Source organism: Clytia hemisphaerica, unplaced genomic scaffold, assembly GCF_902728285.1.
Source record: "Clytia hemisphaerica strain Z4C2 unplaced genomic scaffold, Clytia hemisphaerica genome assembly, whole genome shotgun sequence".
NCBI classification, from domain to species: Eukaryota; Metazoa; Cnidaria; class Hydrozoa; order Leptothecata; family Clytiidae; genus Clytia; species Clytia hemisphaerica.
Window position 1 is genome coordinate 326162 of NW_027103247.1, and position 16404 is coordinate 342565.

Genomic DNA, 16404 nt, shown 5'->3' on the forward strand with positions numbered 1-16404 from the left:
ATATGAATAAAAAGATTAAAAAAAAAAAACATAAAATAAATAAATCTATAAATTTAACGTATTTCGTAAGATGATTGTAGTGCCTAGGACCGCTGTTACCTGCAAACATAGAAAACAATGGGAAATTTCAAGATATTTCAAGTTCTTCTCTATCCTATCTGACACGACACCTAAAGACCCTATAACAATTGGCACTATTTTGGTTTTAACATGATGGATCTTTCTAATTTCTTTGGCAAGCTCAGAATAGTTGGCAACCTTCTCATCCTCCTTTGCCCGGACATTTTTGTCATTGGGAACAGAAAAATCAATAATGGTCCAATGTTTGTTCACTTTGTCAATAACGATAAGATCAGGCCGATTGTGATCTAATCTTTTGGACGTATTGACCGACTTGTCCCACCAAATCTCAAATTTTCCACAACTACTGACCCGGACATCTTCTGGGGTCTCTTCATACCACCGTACACTATGTTTCATTCCATATTTCTTGCATAAATCCCAATAAACCCTCAAACCCATCCTGTCATGTCTCTTTTTATAGTCTTTCTGAGCTAGGACCGTACACCCTGAAGCAACATGTGCAACTGTTTCAGGGAATTTCTTGCACACTCTGCACCTGTTGTCTAAATCACCACCACTAATCCTCGAAGACAGCCAATTAGTTTGAACAGCTTGTTCTTGAGAGGCAAATACAAAACCTTCAGTCCGGCTATCAACGTATCCGCTTGACATCCAACGAAAAGAGCTCGGATGAGCACCTTCGTTCTCCCTAAACCACTTGCCATGCATTTCCTTCCCTTGTAAGTTTTTAATCCTTTCCAGTTTTACCCTATCCTTGTACTCTAACCCACTTTCTCCGTCTTCATCAACCTCCAAAACAATTTGGGCTGCTGAAACAAGCTTTTCTTCAGATTTCAACATGTACTTTCCTAAACTCAACGCTTCAATGTTAACACAATCCTCAACACTAATAAGCCCACGACCACCCTGACTCCGTTTCAAATACAATCTGCACACACTACCTTTCTTGTGAAAAACGTTATTCATCGTCAAAACCTTCCGTGTTTTCACGTCCAAGTCTTTCAATTCCTTCTGGCGCCAAGCTAAAATTCCTGCTGTATATCTGACCACACTAACAGCCCAGGCGTTAATTGCTGGAAAAAGATTACGCGCATACAATTTTGACCTCGCAAGTAATTTAACCCTTCTTAAATATTCACTTTTAATCATTTCTTTCATCTGGCTATGCTTGACGTCACTCTCCTGCAAAATTCCCAAATACTTATATCCTGACCTTTCAACTTCTTTGATGACCTCCCCTGATGGTAGAACAATTCCCTCACTCTTCACTTTCACACCTTTCTTCAAAACCAACATCGCACACTTATCAAACCCGAACTCCATCCCAATGTCTCTCGAATACTCACTCACAATCATCATCAATTCATTCAACTCGCGTTCACTCTTAGCATACAATTTTAGGTCATCCATAAAGAACAAATGATTGACTTTCTCTGAAGAAGCTTTGAAATGATATCCTAATTTCTCTTTGTTGAGAAGGAAAGAAAGAGGTATCATGGCCATAACAAACAAAAGTGGCGAGAGCGAGTCACCTTGAAAAATTCCACGTTTAATCTGGACGTTGCAAAGAGACTTGCCAGCGCAACTTAGATCTGTGTTCCAGCTTCCCATGCTGTTCGAAATCAGCTCTCTCAGATTGCCAGCAATCTTTGAGAGATCCATGATCTTTAGCAGCCAAGAATGCGGAACGAGATCATAAGCTTTGCGGTAGTCAACCCATGCCATGGAAAGAGAGTGCTTCATGATTTTGGCCTGTTTCAATACTGCTTTGTCAATCAGCAGTTGGTCCTTGGTACCCCGTGAATTTTTCCTACAACCTTTCTGTTCTTCTGGAAGGAGGCCATTGGACTGCAAGTGTTCGTAGATCTTAGTTGCAAAAATTCCAGTTAGCAGTTTCCACATCAACGGGAGGCATGCTATGGGTCTGTAGTTGCCAGCAACTGTACCCTTTGATGGATCTTTCTGAATGAGCACCGTTCGCCCTTTGACCATCCAATCAGGCACATTACCATCGACTAAACAAAAATCTAAAGATTCACAAAGAAACGGATGAAGAGCAGTTAACTTTTTGAACCAAAATCCTCTGACTCCGTCCGGCCCTGGGGCCTTCCAGTTGGCCATCCTCGAAATACCTTTCTTAACATCAGACGATGTGATCACAACATCACCTTGACCTTCGACACGATCAAACTTTTCACTGACATCTTCTAACCATCCTGCTTTCTCATTAAAATCTCCTTCCATTGACCAGATATTACTCCAAAATTCCCGTGCTTCATCTTCCTTGGGAGCTTTATCAAACTTCTTGCTTCCACTCAGCTCTTTATACAAATACGATTGATTGTTTTTATACAAAGTGTTGTGACGATTAGTTAAGTTCCTCTCGACAAAAAATTTGATTTTGTTGCTTGCAGCTTTAACTTTTGTTTCAAGAAAAACCGTGACTGCCCTAGTACCTCGCTCCGTAATTTGATATCGTCTCTCTAATTCATCTAAAGTCTTCCTTTTCAATGTTTTCCCGTTCTTAATCTCATTAACCCTTCCCAGATCTTTCCTCCATTGTTGAATACTCCCTTCCAATCTACGTTGCCACCATGGTTTCTTTGACTTCAACTTTTCACCTTTCTCCTTCAATAACCCAAGACGTTCACAGACAATGTACGAACCCGCATACAACAGTCGATTTGCCTTTGTTATGTCCGGAATTCCAATAGCAACAAAGTTCCGCAGAAGTGAATTAACGATGGAAACCTCCTTCATGACCAAACATTTATCAATATTCTTCAGACTTGGTATCTCTCTACACTCATTGCTGTTAAGAATCTGATGGATACGAAAAATAATTTTGTTTTCTTCTTCATTTGTAATACGAACCACATCTCCCTTCTCAAAAACATTCAACCTCTCAACCTGAACTTCCGGTTCAAAATCATCTTCGTGGTCCCAAAAATCATCTCCGATGTCAGATTCTTTACCTACAAAAGACTCAACCGAATGACACTGGCTTGATTTGGAAAAAACTGTAAAATCGATATCAACATCGTCTACTGCTAAGTCATCGTCTTGAGTTGTTTCATTATATACATTATTTACACTATTGTCCTGGCCCGCAGGTTCACCCTCACTCCTCACAAGTCGCTCAATCTCACCCTTCTCATACTCACTCAATAACCCACCCTTTTCGATACTCTTGATTTGAGCCAAGACACTCGCCTGCGAGCGCTTGCTCAAAGCTCTTTCCTCCCAAAATTCCATTAACCTTTTGATATACCCATAGCTCCCCTTCCCTCCACTCCTTACAAAACACTCCCACACCAGGCATCTCTCTTCTTTGGTCCACTTAGTCTTATTTTTCCCAGTCCTATCCCCCCTTTTGCTTAACTCTTTCCCCTGGACCAGCCCCCTTCCCCCCGAATTCGGAACACCTTCCCCTACTTCACTTGTAGTTCTGAAAAGAACTGTTTTAGGTGCTCCAGGTTGGTCCGACTGAGGGTCTTTCCTCACTGGAGACTTTTCATGATTTCTGCACTTGTGCATTATTTTTCACTAAATCTCAGAAATGATAAACAATTCTGGCGTCTATGATCAGTTACCTCACCGAAGTAAGGCGTAGCAGGAGCACGAACGAGCACGTATAGACATCACCCCCATAATAATAATAATAATAATAATAATAATAATATATAAACATAAATACAAAAAAAAAGCACTAAAGAATAAATAGTATTAAAAATATAAATATTTTTACAAATTTTCTGGATAAAATTTTATTAAAATAATTAATTGACGTCGAAAGAGTGCAGACGTGTCTATTTGTGCTCTGACGAAAATGAACGAAAGTTTTCTTGAAAGTCACGAACGCAACGTGATTCTTCAACAAAATGAACTAAGAAACAACCAACAACACCTACAGCAACTGCAGAACAACCGAGATGACGAGCCTGCTGTTATTTCAGAAGAAAACAACACGCAAAACCATCAAAGAGAGGTACGGATGAAATGGACGAAAAACCTAAACTCAGATGTTATCCGTTGCTTCTTCAACACAATTCTGCGCTACCCTGACGCTCCTTACCGAAAGGAGTTCCACCGTAGATGGGAAGCCCTTCACCCCGAAATCCGGTGTACAGAACAAAAGATTTGTGACCGGAAACAAGTCATCACAAAGAAGGTCAACACCAGAGAAAATACACGAGGAAGCTGGTTAACCGAGCTGGAAATCCAACAAATTCGAAATGAGATTCAAGATGAGATCGACAACGAAAGAAACCAGCCGCGAAACCAACTAACCGAACAACCAGAGGCAGAAACCGGTCCAGAACACGAACAACCACCTGAAAACGAACCGCCTCGACAACCCGAAGAAGAACCGGAAAATATCGAGATTCTGGACGAAAATCAACCAGAGGAAGACGAACTCCTACAACTAAAGGAAAGACTACTCGAAAACTATGCGTATAGTATCGTCACACCCTTTGAAGAAAGGTATAATTTCAAAAAACCTAACAAAAAGACCCTAAAAACATTGGAAAAATCTTTGGGAAAAGTAAACAAAGTTCTCGAAGACGCTACAGTGCTAACTGACATTTCTGACGTCAATCAACTCAACAATCTGACGTACGCGGCCGCGATCACAGCTATAAATGAGATCAGTGCGCAGAAATGTTGTATCTACCGAAAAACAAATAAAAAACAACGAAAGGGGGATAACTGGGTGTTCAATATGAAAATGAGAATTGACAACATCCGAGGAGACGTAAGCCGAGTATCACAGATGCGAGACCCAAATCCCTCTACGAAAATGAAAAAGAACAACAACGCCATGCGGCAAAAATACAACATCACTGACGAATACGAAAGAGAAGTAATATTAGAAACTTTGAAGCAACGCATGCTAGCTCTAAACAACAGACTGTCACGATACCAAAAACGCCAAACACAATTCCGCCAGAACAACGATTTCATCGAGAAACCTTCGAAATTGTTCGACGAGCTTCGAGGAAATAAGACCGAAGTCAAAGACCCACCATCGAAAGAAAGTATCGAACAGTTCTGGAAACCGATGTACGAAACACGGAAGTGCTACAACAAAGAATCCGTCTGGCTACAACAGTATGAAGAGTCTATCGATGTCGCGCAGTCCGAGTACAGTGATATCACGCTAGATGAAGTCATGTATGCAACAAACAAATTCGCCAATTGGAAAAGCCCAGGAATTGATAAAATCCAAAATTTCTGGTGGTGCAACCTTCCAAATATTCATGCCAAGTTTGCTGAGCTTTCCAACAACACAATTGTCGACCCAACAACGTGCCCTAAATGGTTGACCACCGGGAGAACCACCTTAATATCAAAGAAACCACCAACCCAGAACCCATCTAACTATCGACCAATTACCTGTCTACCCATCATGTATAAAATCATCTCAAGTATCATAACAACCCGTATGAATCACCACATCACGGCTAACAACTTGATACCTGAAGAGCAGAAAGGCAACGCAAGCAATACCTTCGGCACAATCGACCAACTGATAATCAACAAGATGATTATGGAGAGCGCCAAAGTCAAGAAGCGTAATATATCTACGGCGTGGATCGATTATCGAAAAGCGTACGACTCCGTCCCGCATGATTGGATCATCAATGTCCTGAAGATGCATAAATTCGACTCGACAACCATCAGTTTTATCGAAACAACCATGAAAGAATGGAAAACTTCAATCACACTTCCATCTTACGAAAGCACGACTACGACAAACGAATTTTCAATCAACACAGGCATATTCCAGGGAGACAGCCCGTCCGGAATGTTGTTCATCATGTCCCTGCTACCATTGTCATGGTTGTTAAAACGATCGAACCTCGGATACCGATTCGCCAACAACACCATATCCCACCTGTTATTCATGGACGACCTCAAGCTGTATGCATCAAACGACCAACAACTGCGTCAAATGATTGCTATCGTCAAAACCTTTAGTGATGACATATGCATGCAGTTTGGGATCGATAAATGCAACAAAACCACCATCATCAGAGGAAAGATCAAACCATCAGAAGACATCACTCTCAATAACGGCGAGCTCCTCACATCTCTTCAACCGAACCAACAATATCGATATCTGGGATTCAAAGAACATTTTACGACTGATAAAGAAACGAAATCGTCATTGAAAAAGGAATATTTCTCCCGACTTAAAATGATATTAAAAAGTGAACTTTCCAGTAAACATCTAATCAACGCCATCAACATGTGGGCAGTACCGGCACTGTCATACGGCTTTCCAATACTGGATTGGTCCATAACCGAACTTGAAATCATCGACCGCGAGACACGCAAGATGCTGCAATCGTTCCACGCAATGCACAGCCAAAGCGACATAACGAGATTATACATCCCAAGAAAGGAGGGTGGTAGAGGTCTGATAAACTTAACTGAACACTTCAAAAACTCGATCATCAACTTCAGTACCTATTTGCTATCAACCAATGAAGCCCTCCTCAACTTGGTTTCTGATTGGCAGACCTCTAGAAACGCAAAATCGATACATGAAAGGGCGCAAATCTATTGCCAGGAGCTCGAGTTTGAAATTGAACAAATGTCTACCCTCAACAAACAACAACGGAAAAACAAAATTAAAAATAAACGAACTGATATGAAAGTTGAAACTCTAAAATCGAAAAATCTCCACGGGCAGTACGCTAAGCTTCTTGACGAACCACACATAGACAAACAAGCCTCGATGCATTGGCTAACTGCAGCTTCACTTAAATGTGCGACCGAATCAGCCATATGTGCAATACAAGAACAAGCGATAACGACAAATTACATCAAAAAACACATCTTCCACACAGAAGAATCAGACATTTGTAGAGTTTGTCGAAAAGAAAAAGAAACGATCCACCATATCATAAACAGCTGCGAATCCTTAGCACCCACCAAATATCTTGAACGCCACGACAATGTATGCAAGTACATCCACATGCTTCTCCTGAACGAGTACGGTATCCTCGATAAAGTGATTCCCTGGTACCAACATCAACCAAAAATTGTCGAACAGAACGATCATGTTAGGATACTGTGGAATTTTCCGATCCAAACTGACCACCGTATCCAATACAACAAACCAGACATCGTTGTTATAGACAAAATCAATAAAACCGCCAACATAATTGACGTTGCCATCCCAATCGATTACCGTGTTGCCCAAAAACGCCTAGAGAAGCTAAGAAAATACTCAGACCTCTCCACCGAAATAAAAACTCTCTGGCGATTGTCAAAAGTTAATATCACTCCAGTCATTATTGGTGCTATGGGTTGTATGTTTAAATGCTTTGATAAGGATATTGAAAAACTAAATCTTGAGGTACATAAATTTGATAAATTTGAAGCTCAAAAAATAGCCTTGTTAGGGACAGCGCATATAGTGCGAAATTTTTCTCACTTAGTCTAATTTTATACTACTATTAGAATCTTATCCACATTCAATACTCCTAAATAAAGTTTCTTAATTTCTCAGAAATATCACAGCTTCATGATGTAACTTCAATCTCTGAACAGCTCCACAAGCGTGAGCCCAATAGATTGATATTGCAACATGAATACAGAGTTTTTGAGAGAATCCACGTACAGGATTCACTTAGAACTCTCTTTGAGATGCGATTTTTTCCATTTCTTCTTGATATAATTTCAATTTCCGATTCTCTCCACAAGCACGAGACAAATGTGAAATTGAAGTTATAACAAGAAGAAATAAAGTGAATGGGGGAAATTTATCTAACAGTACCCCATATCACGCAAAATTTCTTTTTGTTTGAGAGCCTGCCTGAGGAAGGATTCATAGGCTAGGAAAATATTAAAAAAAAAAAAAAAAAAAAAAAAAAAAATTATATTATTTGATTAGGAATTTATTAAAACTAATTTTATTCGTATGAGACAAACATCATAAATCATGAGACGCAATCAAGCTTGTTCAGAATCCTTATCGAGTCACCAATGAATATTCTGTGAATCTTTTCAGTGTTTTACAGCGTCTTTTCGAACATAAATCTAGTCCCAAAATCCTGAAATTATAGTCCTGAATAAGAAAATATTATCTAATATATACTGTTTATTATATCTTTTAGTTTATTTATATATATTAGTTTATTTATATCTAGGAACGAAACCTATCTAACGATCTGAAGCGGAATTTTTCCCAATTCGCTTTTCAAATCACAGTGTGCTTTTTAGCATCAGGGAAGTAACCATAGCTTCTTCAAATCAAATTACCAATTTACGTTTTTAAACTGATGTGTAAAAACCTAAGCTCCGATTTTTTTCTCGATCAAATACACCTCAGGGTAATTTATGTTGCTACTATTTAGTACGAGATGTACTCTTTATGATTTATAAACAGGAAATCTCTATTGTACTTTTGAATTTATATAAGGAAAGAAATGAGATAATAATAATAATAAAAGTCTGTGCATACCTCTGAATCCCTTTTCACCGTCACGTCCAGGGAATCCTTCACCTCCAGCTTCTCCAGGTTCTCCTTTAGGTCCAAAACCAGGATCTCCTTGGTCTCCTTTACGCCCTGTGTTTCCAATAGAACCAACTGGACCTTGGTCACCTGGTGGCCCATCACCTCCAGGACGTCCTGAGGGTCCTCTTGGCCCGCCTATAAAGAAAATGTTGGGAAATCGATAAGAGTTTGGAAGATTGCCCTTAGTGTCGGAAAAATAAAAATGAACAATATTAGAGAAAAGTGGTGAAAGAAGTCGTGATCTATCTTCATCGAATGTTCCAGTTTTATGTTTTAAATGGATTGTTCTTTTGAATTAAATGTTACCATCACTCACCTTCGCAAGTCAACGCTTGTGTAATTTCTTTAACCAAAACATTCAGAAGTTGTTTCAAATCAGATGCCAGGAAAATGTATTCCTTCTTAGAAATAAACGATTCTAATTCGACTCGATCGATTTCTTCTCCGATACCAATGGAGTAAACATCAACACCGTCGACATGTAATTCTTTGGCAATTTCTGAAGGCTCTTTGACGCCAGGAACATATGTTTGTTGTCCGTCTGTCATTAAAATGAGCACCTGTCGAAAGAAGGGAGTCATTGAGAAACATTCAAAAATCGAGTTGTTTTAATCCCGCTCCTTATTCCAAGCAACAGCCTCGTTCTATATTTTCATGAAATCAACGAGACAACCTTGAAAGGGCTACATACACTAACTATTGTCAGACAATATATTGAAAAGGTGTCTGCAATTTATTGTCAGCTTGATTTGCAACTTTCCAACAATATAGAGGGATTGTTTACAGAAAGTAAATTCCTTTTTGTAATAGAGCACTTGCTATTTACTTCGTACATTACGGTCCGAAAACGATATTGTCAAATATTGTTCGTCAATATATTGTGTAGTCTAAGTAGCCCCGAACAGAAGATATCAATAATTCAAAAAGATCTCCGACGTCTCACTCTTGATAGAAAAACGATAATCCTCATCCCTCTCCTTTATGAAAAAAGTTTATCAGACTTACTTTCTTGGAGCTTGGCCGTGCACCATTTTCAACTTTAAACAGATTCTTTGATTCTTCGAACCCAAGATCAATTCTAGTTTGTCCTCGGTTATCATATGGCAATTCTTTGACTGCAAACTTGAAATCATCAGTATTGAAATGATCATTCATGTAGATTCGAGAGTTTGCTTTATCGCTGTATACCACGACACCAGCTCGGAGACCACCAGAGGAGATTGGTCCGACCTTATCGATAATATCAGTGACAAAGTCCAATTCGTTTTTGAATCCGTAATCATATAGAGAGGCAGATGCATCGATCATGAAACCAAGATCAGTTGGCGTTGGGCGTTGTTCTTCAGTACAACCTGAGATATGGAACAATTGTTTGTTAAGATTGATTGTTTTTAATTAGCATTTACAGAATCATGATGATTTAAAACAAAATGTTGTCAAAAGACCAATTTTTTAGACCCTAAGTCTTCAAAAAATAGAGTCAAGTTTCTCTCTAATTCAAAACTCTACCCATAATGATTTAATTCGAGCAAAAACTTTGGTCCCCTCAGCTGGAGAGTGGTGTAAATTACTCCCCGTAATTCAAATATTTCTCTAATTCAAAGAAAATTTTTGGTGCCTTGAAGATCGAAGAGAGTCAACCAAACTTCAACCAAACATACCTGGTACCAAACTTCAAATTCTAGATACTAACATACCTGGTAAACCAATAGGTCCTTCATCGCCAACCGATCCTTTATCACCTTTCCCACCAACACCAAACGTGCTGCCTTGTTCTCCTTTGTTTCCCTTCAAACCTTTGGGTCCTTCCGGCCCTTCGGCGCCATCTTCACCGGAGCTTCCAATGGTACCAATGAATCCAGAATCTCCCTTCTCGCCTGATTTTCCTGGCAATCCAGGATCACCTTAAAAAGAGACAAGTATTAGAATTTTTTTCGTATTTACATATTGCAAACATATCCAACATAACTTTCAAAATAAATCGAACATAGGGAGGGGTGTTGTGATGTTGTAGACAATAGAATGAGACCGGAAGTGCGAGTGCCTCTTTAACGTCCGTGTTGGATTCGTTAAGATGTGTGGGCGATCGCCCTACATAAGCTGATCCCAAAGGAGATTGAGAATCTTACGCCTTATAATGTTTCGGTGTTGTTTTTTTATTTATTTTTGTTAAAAAAGTTGCTTATATGATGTTGTTTCCTTGTGTGTTCTTTTAGGAAAGCCAATTTATTCTAGTAGAAGTCGAAAAAAACAAAATCCTTTCAAATAAATCAGGGTATATAAGTTGCACATGTAGCCATGGTTATTGAAACCTAAATTGAGTGAAATTTAAATGAATAATAAAAAAAGCTAGGTAGCACACAAGCTGAACCCACATAGATAACCCAGGGATTCTCACCTTTGCATCCACCACGTCCAATCAATCCAAGTTGATCTTCAATCTTTCCTAACAAAGCATCGAAATCAGTTGCTAACAACACATTCTTTCCTGCAATACTGGCAAGCTCAACAGGGGAGATTTCTGGACCAATACCGATAGCATAACGGAGTACCCGGTCATCAATGAGTGGCTGAACGGCTTCGGAAATGGGTGTTTCTTCTGGATGGTATGAAGATTGTCCGTCAGTCATTATGACCATAGCCTACAAAGTAATGTTGAAATCAAGAGTTAAATCATGTATGAACCACTCAATAGTACACGTTATATATAACAACAAAATATATGGATATAAGGCTTTGATGGCCAAAATATTGGGACAAGCTGGAGTTTTTACAAGCTCTTATTCGATTTGGTTGGTCGTTAACATGTAGTAAAACAATTTTGTTACTTTTTCTAAAGAACGCGTCATCTCTATTACTTCAAATGACCAATTAGTGAAGTATCTTATAAAAACTCCAGCTCATCCCAATTATTGAAGCAATTTTAGAACATTTTAAGGATTTATGGACTCTAAAAACACCCAATTTCTTAGGAAATTGCACAAAAATACTCACAAAATGGTATGAATATGTTAAGAACATTTTTGGGCTTAAAACTAAAAAAGCTAAGCACATCTGAAGTTTTTTAAATTCTGATGTTCTTATGTACTTTAATTTAAAAGAAAATTGTGGGATTCAAAATCAGTTGGCCTTCCAAAAGGTAAAGAAACTAGAATGAAGCAAATACTTTGATATACATTTTGATGATGATTACCTTATTGACGCCAGATCTGGCTCCATTCACTTCGGCGAAACCTTGAGAAGATGCCAGTAATAACGCTTTATCGATTCGCGTCGCTTTTCCGTTTGCGTAGGCCAACTCTTCGATTCCATCCAATAAGTCGCGTTGTGTGTTGAAAGCATTCAATTTTATGTCGTATCTAGAAGAAAATTTGATGAGTTCAATGCAAAGCTAGTCAACTCTTATGAATTTATCAACAATTGAAATTATTTCTGTGCCATTTCTTCAGTACTCTTGGTAAAAAGCATTTTTGAACAGTTTAAACAATTTCATTGAATTGCAAATTGACTCAGATCGAGTAGTGCTACCGTTAAATTTCGATCAAAGATGGCGGATATAGCTTGGTCTAGGGTATATTAAGGTCATTGCTGGTAAGATGTAAATGTTTGCTCGCTTGTATGCAATACAATAAAAAATATGTTGGTAAGAATTTCTCACCTTGCTTCTTCATCAAAAGTGATGACACCGACTCTGGTCAACTGGTTATCAATATCAAAGGAGTTGACAATCTCATCCAAGAATTGTTTCATTTTGTTGAAGTTGTCAATACCAACACCACTGGATGTGTCCAGAATGAAGAGAATATCAGTGGCCAAAACACTGTCACAAACTAAGGGAAAAATAAATTGTATTAAATGCTAGTTCACTTTGAAGACCTTAACCTATTAAATGCCACTGATATCATATGAGATGGCTCGTTGTTTTGGTTCTGCACCAGTAGATCTATCTAGACTTCTTCGGTATTCTTTTAGACTGGTAGTCCTCTTTAATGAAATCTTAATTTCATCTGGTAGAGATGTATATGACATAGAGAAATTCGTTGTAAAAGGGTGTTACTTACAATCTTGGCCAGCTGGACCTACGGGGCCGAGTGGTCCTTGTTCTCCTCGGGTTCCTTTAAAGCCTTTTAGATCGTCAGCTCGATCTCCCTTTTCTCCTTTTCTCCCTTGGTTACCAAGTCCTCGCGAACCTTGTAAGCCGTCAAAACCTGTTGATTAGAATGAGATAAATTAATTGTAAACTCACTCTCTTGTAAACTTCACGATCTAAGGAACGAAGAAACGCCTTAACAACTAACAAATAAATAGAATGAAAACTGTTCAAAATTTAAAGCGAGAACTAATCATGTCAAACGTCTGTGCAAGTTTTTAAAACCACCACCAAGAAACGATTTCAATTCTAATAAAAAGAAAAGAAAAGAAAGAAAAGTAGCCTACCATCAGGGCCTTTCATTCCTTTAACTCCTTTCATTCCTGGTTCACCCTTAGCAGCAACTTGATCACCAGGTTCTCCAGGGAATCCTTTTAAACCTTTCAGTCCATCGCGTCCTGGTTCACCCTCTCCTGGCTTTCCCGGCTCGCCTGGTTCTCCGGTATTACCCGGTTCACCAGTAACACCATCTTTTCCGGGTTCTCCTTCAACAGTGCATCCTTGAGCTAAGTTGTCTTTCAACAAACCAATACGTCGGATCAACTCGGTATAACTTTGAACTTCCAAGTAATAAGTGTCTTTGCTTGCAATTTCTTTCAATAAGAAAATATTCTTTTCAACACCAACGGCCAATGTGAAGACAAGGATTCCTTCTTTCTTCAAATCTTGGGCGTATTCTCGTGCATCTTCCATCAGTTGTCTTCTGGAACCACCGCCTCCACTGATAAAGCCATCACCAAGAATGACCAAAGCCTGTGTATTGCGAAGGAAAATGTACAAGGGTTAAAACCATCGAAATAGCTATTTCGCTTAGTTTCTTTCAATCAAAATTATCCCTATGCCAACTTGTGACAAATATAATTGCTTCAAAAGTACAAATTACAGGCAACTTTTTGACTCCCGAACTTCAGGCTAGTCTTAAGTGAAGAAACACTTTAGAAGGTTAGAAATTAGTAAATCTACAAATAAATCAACTTATTTTACAGACCTGTTCAACTTTGGGGTCATCGATTCTCGCACCACGTCTCCTAGTAAACATGTCATCACGGGCTAATTTCAAAGCAAGATCTAGCCTGGATTCACGAGCGGAGTCATACTCAATATTATCAATTTTGTTCTTTAAACTCGGGTAGGTGTAAAAATCATCGAAATTGATTTCAACTGAGGCGGTTCGACCATATTTGATCACAGCGGCTTGTGTTTGTTTTGGACCGATATTGAATTGTTGCAAGATTTGATCAATGAATTCTTTCTGACGATTGAAATCAGCTTCGTTGACACTCTTGGAGGAATCCATAATGAAACCGACATCTGCAGCATCACCGAAATTGAAACAGCCTGGTGGCGGTGGAGCTGAAATGGATCCAGTCAATAATAATCGTAAGTTCAAAAATTGGCGAATCAGTGCTTCATCAAACAATTTAAACAATCAGCGCCTTATCGAACAATATACATCTTACACCTTTGTGGATTTACTTTTAAAGTTTGAAGGATTACAATTACATATTTCATAAAACTGATTGAATTGTTCATATTTTGAGATAACCTAAGTAACCAGCAACGACCAAGGGAATCACCAAGTTTAATTATCTCGACAAAGATTCCGGTAATTATTATCTCAAACTGAAATTTCAATTGTTTGTCAAATTAGGCAAAAAGACATTAATCAAAATAAAAGGCCTTCCAAGACACTTACCATCTGGGCCTCTTTCTCCATTAGGACCTTGACCTCCTGTTTCTCCTTTCTGTCCTTTTGGTGCGATTCCTTCTTTGCCGGCTTTACCAGGTTCACCAGATTGGCCACGTGGTCCGTTCTTTCCGGGAAATCCAGCTGGACCCGGATCTCCGTCTTCTCCAGATCGTCCTGAAAAAGAAGAAAATGTTAAGTATAAAGAAGTATCAATTATATTTAACCTCTAAGGGAAGTCACTATTTCATGATCACGCTTATGACAATGGAAATGTAAAAAGTTGGAGAAATCACGTGAAGATGAAAAGCAAACGGAGTCGAGAAAGTAGTTTTAAATGTTTAAACTTTCAAATCTGTTACAACATTTCGTCGATGCAATCGGATTAACCTCTATCAACAACATGTAATTATAATCTGACCGACCATTGCACATTTCAGAAGACGTAAAGGGCTACATACACTACACAATATATTGTCAGGCAATATATTGAGCGGCAATATATTGAAAAGGTGTCTGCAATATATTGTCAGCTCGACTCGCAATTTTCCAACAATATAGGGGGATATTGTTATTTACTTCGTACACTACGGTCCGAAAACGATGTTGTCAAATATTGTTCGTCAATATATTGTGTAGTCTACTAAGTAACCCTTTTAAAAGTTACAAATATAATATGCTCTCAAGAAAAAAATTGTAAACGACCAAACCTTTACTAAAATGAAATCCACAAACCGTTGAATCCATTGTCTCCTTTGATTCCACCATATCCTTTAGGTCCAACGGTTCCCATTTTACCTTTGGGTCCACGGGGACCACGTTCACCTGGCGTCGTACTATTTCTACCAGGTTCTCCTGGCTCACCATCTGCGCCTCTGACGCCTTCGTCACCGGCCATTTTGTTCTTCATTGCTTCTTTCTCTTCTACAAATGTTCAAAAAAAATAAACATAAGATTGCGGCTGAGAGATTTTCGAGCTTTAGTTACGTCCAAAATAATTATGTCCAAGAGCATTGTCAATAAATTCTATGCAAATGCTGCAAAATACAAGGTTTGGTTTAGTTACTGTTGAGTTTACTGAATAAAAAAAACAAGAAGAAACGTTTACCTTCCGTAGGCTCTTCGCCTGCTTCTCCTTTCCTTCCTTTGAGACCAACTTCACCAACAGCACCTTGTCGACCCTCAGGACCAAGTTCACCACCTTCTCCTGTCAGGCCTCTAGAATCTTCACCTTGATCTCCCTTCTCTCCTTTCGAACCTCCTAAACCTGGTTGCCCTTTGTTACCAGCTGGTCCAGATTCACCCTTGGATGGAGGACAAGAATGTAAATTTATTAAGTTTTTTTAAGTCGTTGAACAGTATTAAAATTCTGGCAAGAAAACAATTATACAGAGGAGTCGCTATAACTCGAACCCGCACGTGGAACACAAATTTGTTCAAGCCAAACAAATTCCGTGTTATAGAGTAGGTTTTATAAGGCATTATGTTAAATGAAGGGAAGAAAGCTATTGTTTGAGTTAAGGAAACATTCGAGTTATAGAGGTTCGAGTTAAAGAGACTCTACTGTATCAAAAACCCACTCTCTGTGACTTCATCATTTTAAGTGGGGTGTCAAAAAGAGTCAAAGTACCTTAAGTCCATTTTCTCCACGTTTTCCTTGTTCACCGAGTTCTCCTTTCTTTCCTGGTAAACCTTTGGGTCCATCAGCTCCTCTGGTTCCATTGATGCCATCAGATCCTGGAGGGCCTTTATCTCCTTCCTCAGCTAAAGATTCTCCAAGTGCATCAGGGCCTTTTCCTCCAATATCTCCAGCGTCTCCTTGAAGACCTTTGATACCCTAAAGTTAAAAAAAGCAAATTAAATTGATAAGAAACAACTATTTCCAGTATTCAATTTTCTATTTATGATTAATCAAAAAAGTTTTCTAACATATTTACAGACTTCAAATTAATG

At 38.8% G+C, this 16404-nt stretch overlaps 1 protein-coding gene across 2 annotated transcripts in view; it reads right to left on the minus strand.

Moving 5' to 3' along the window:
* LOC136816316 (collagen alpha-1(IV) chain-like) overlaps nt 1-16404 on the minus strand; it is a 61013-nt gene that overhangs the window by 4319 nt on the left and 40290 nt on the right. For both annotated transcript variants that reach the window (XM_067072735.1, XM_067072671.1), the window contains 14 exons: nt 16082-16288; nt 15560-15755; nt 15187-15375; nt 14461-14628; nt 13753-14117; nt 13052-13517; nt 12676-12822; nt 12273-12444; nt 11808-11973; nt 11013-11256; nt 10312-10518; nt 9620-9966; nt 8931-9174; nt 8561-8749 (listed from right to left, as the gene is read on the minus strand). In XM_067072735.1, the coding sequence (XP_066928836.1) occupies nt 8561-8749; nt 8931-9174; nt 9620-9966; nt 10312-10518; nt 11013-11256; nt 11808-11973; nt 12273-12444; nt 12676-12822; nt 13052-13517; nt 13753-14117; nt 14461-14628; nt 15187-15375; nt 15560-15755; nt 16082-16288 (3307 nt within the window). The remainder of the gene's footprint in view (nt 1-8560; nt 8750-8930; nt 9175-9619; nt 9967-10311; nt 10519-11012; nt 11257-11807; nt 11974-12272; nt 12445-12675; nt 12823-13051; nt 13518-13752; nt 14118-14460; nt 14629-15186; nt 15376-15559; nt 15756-16081; nt 16289-16404) is intronic.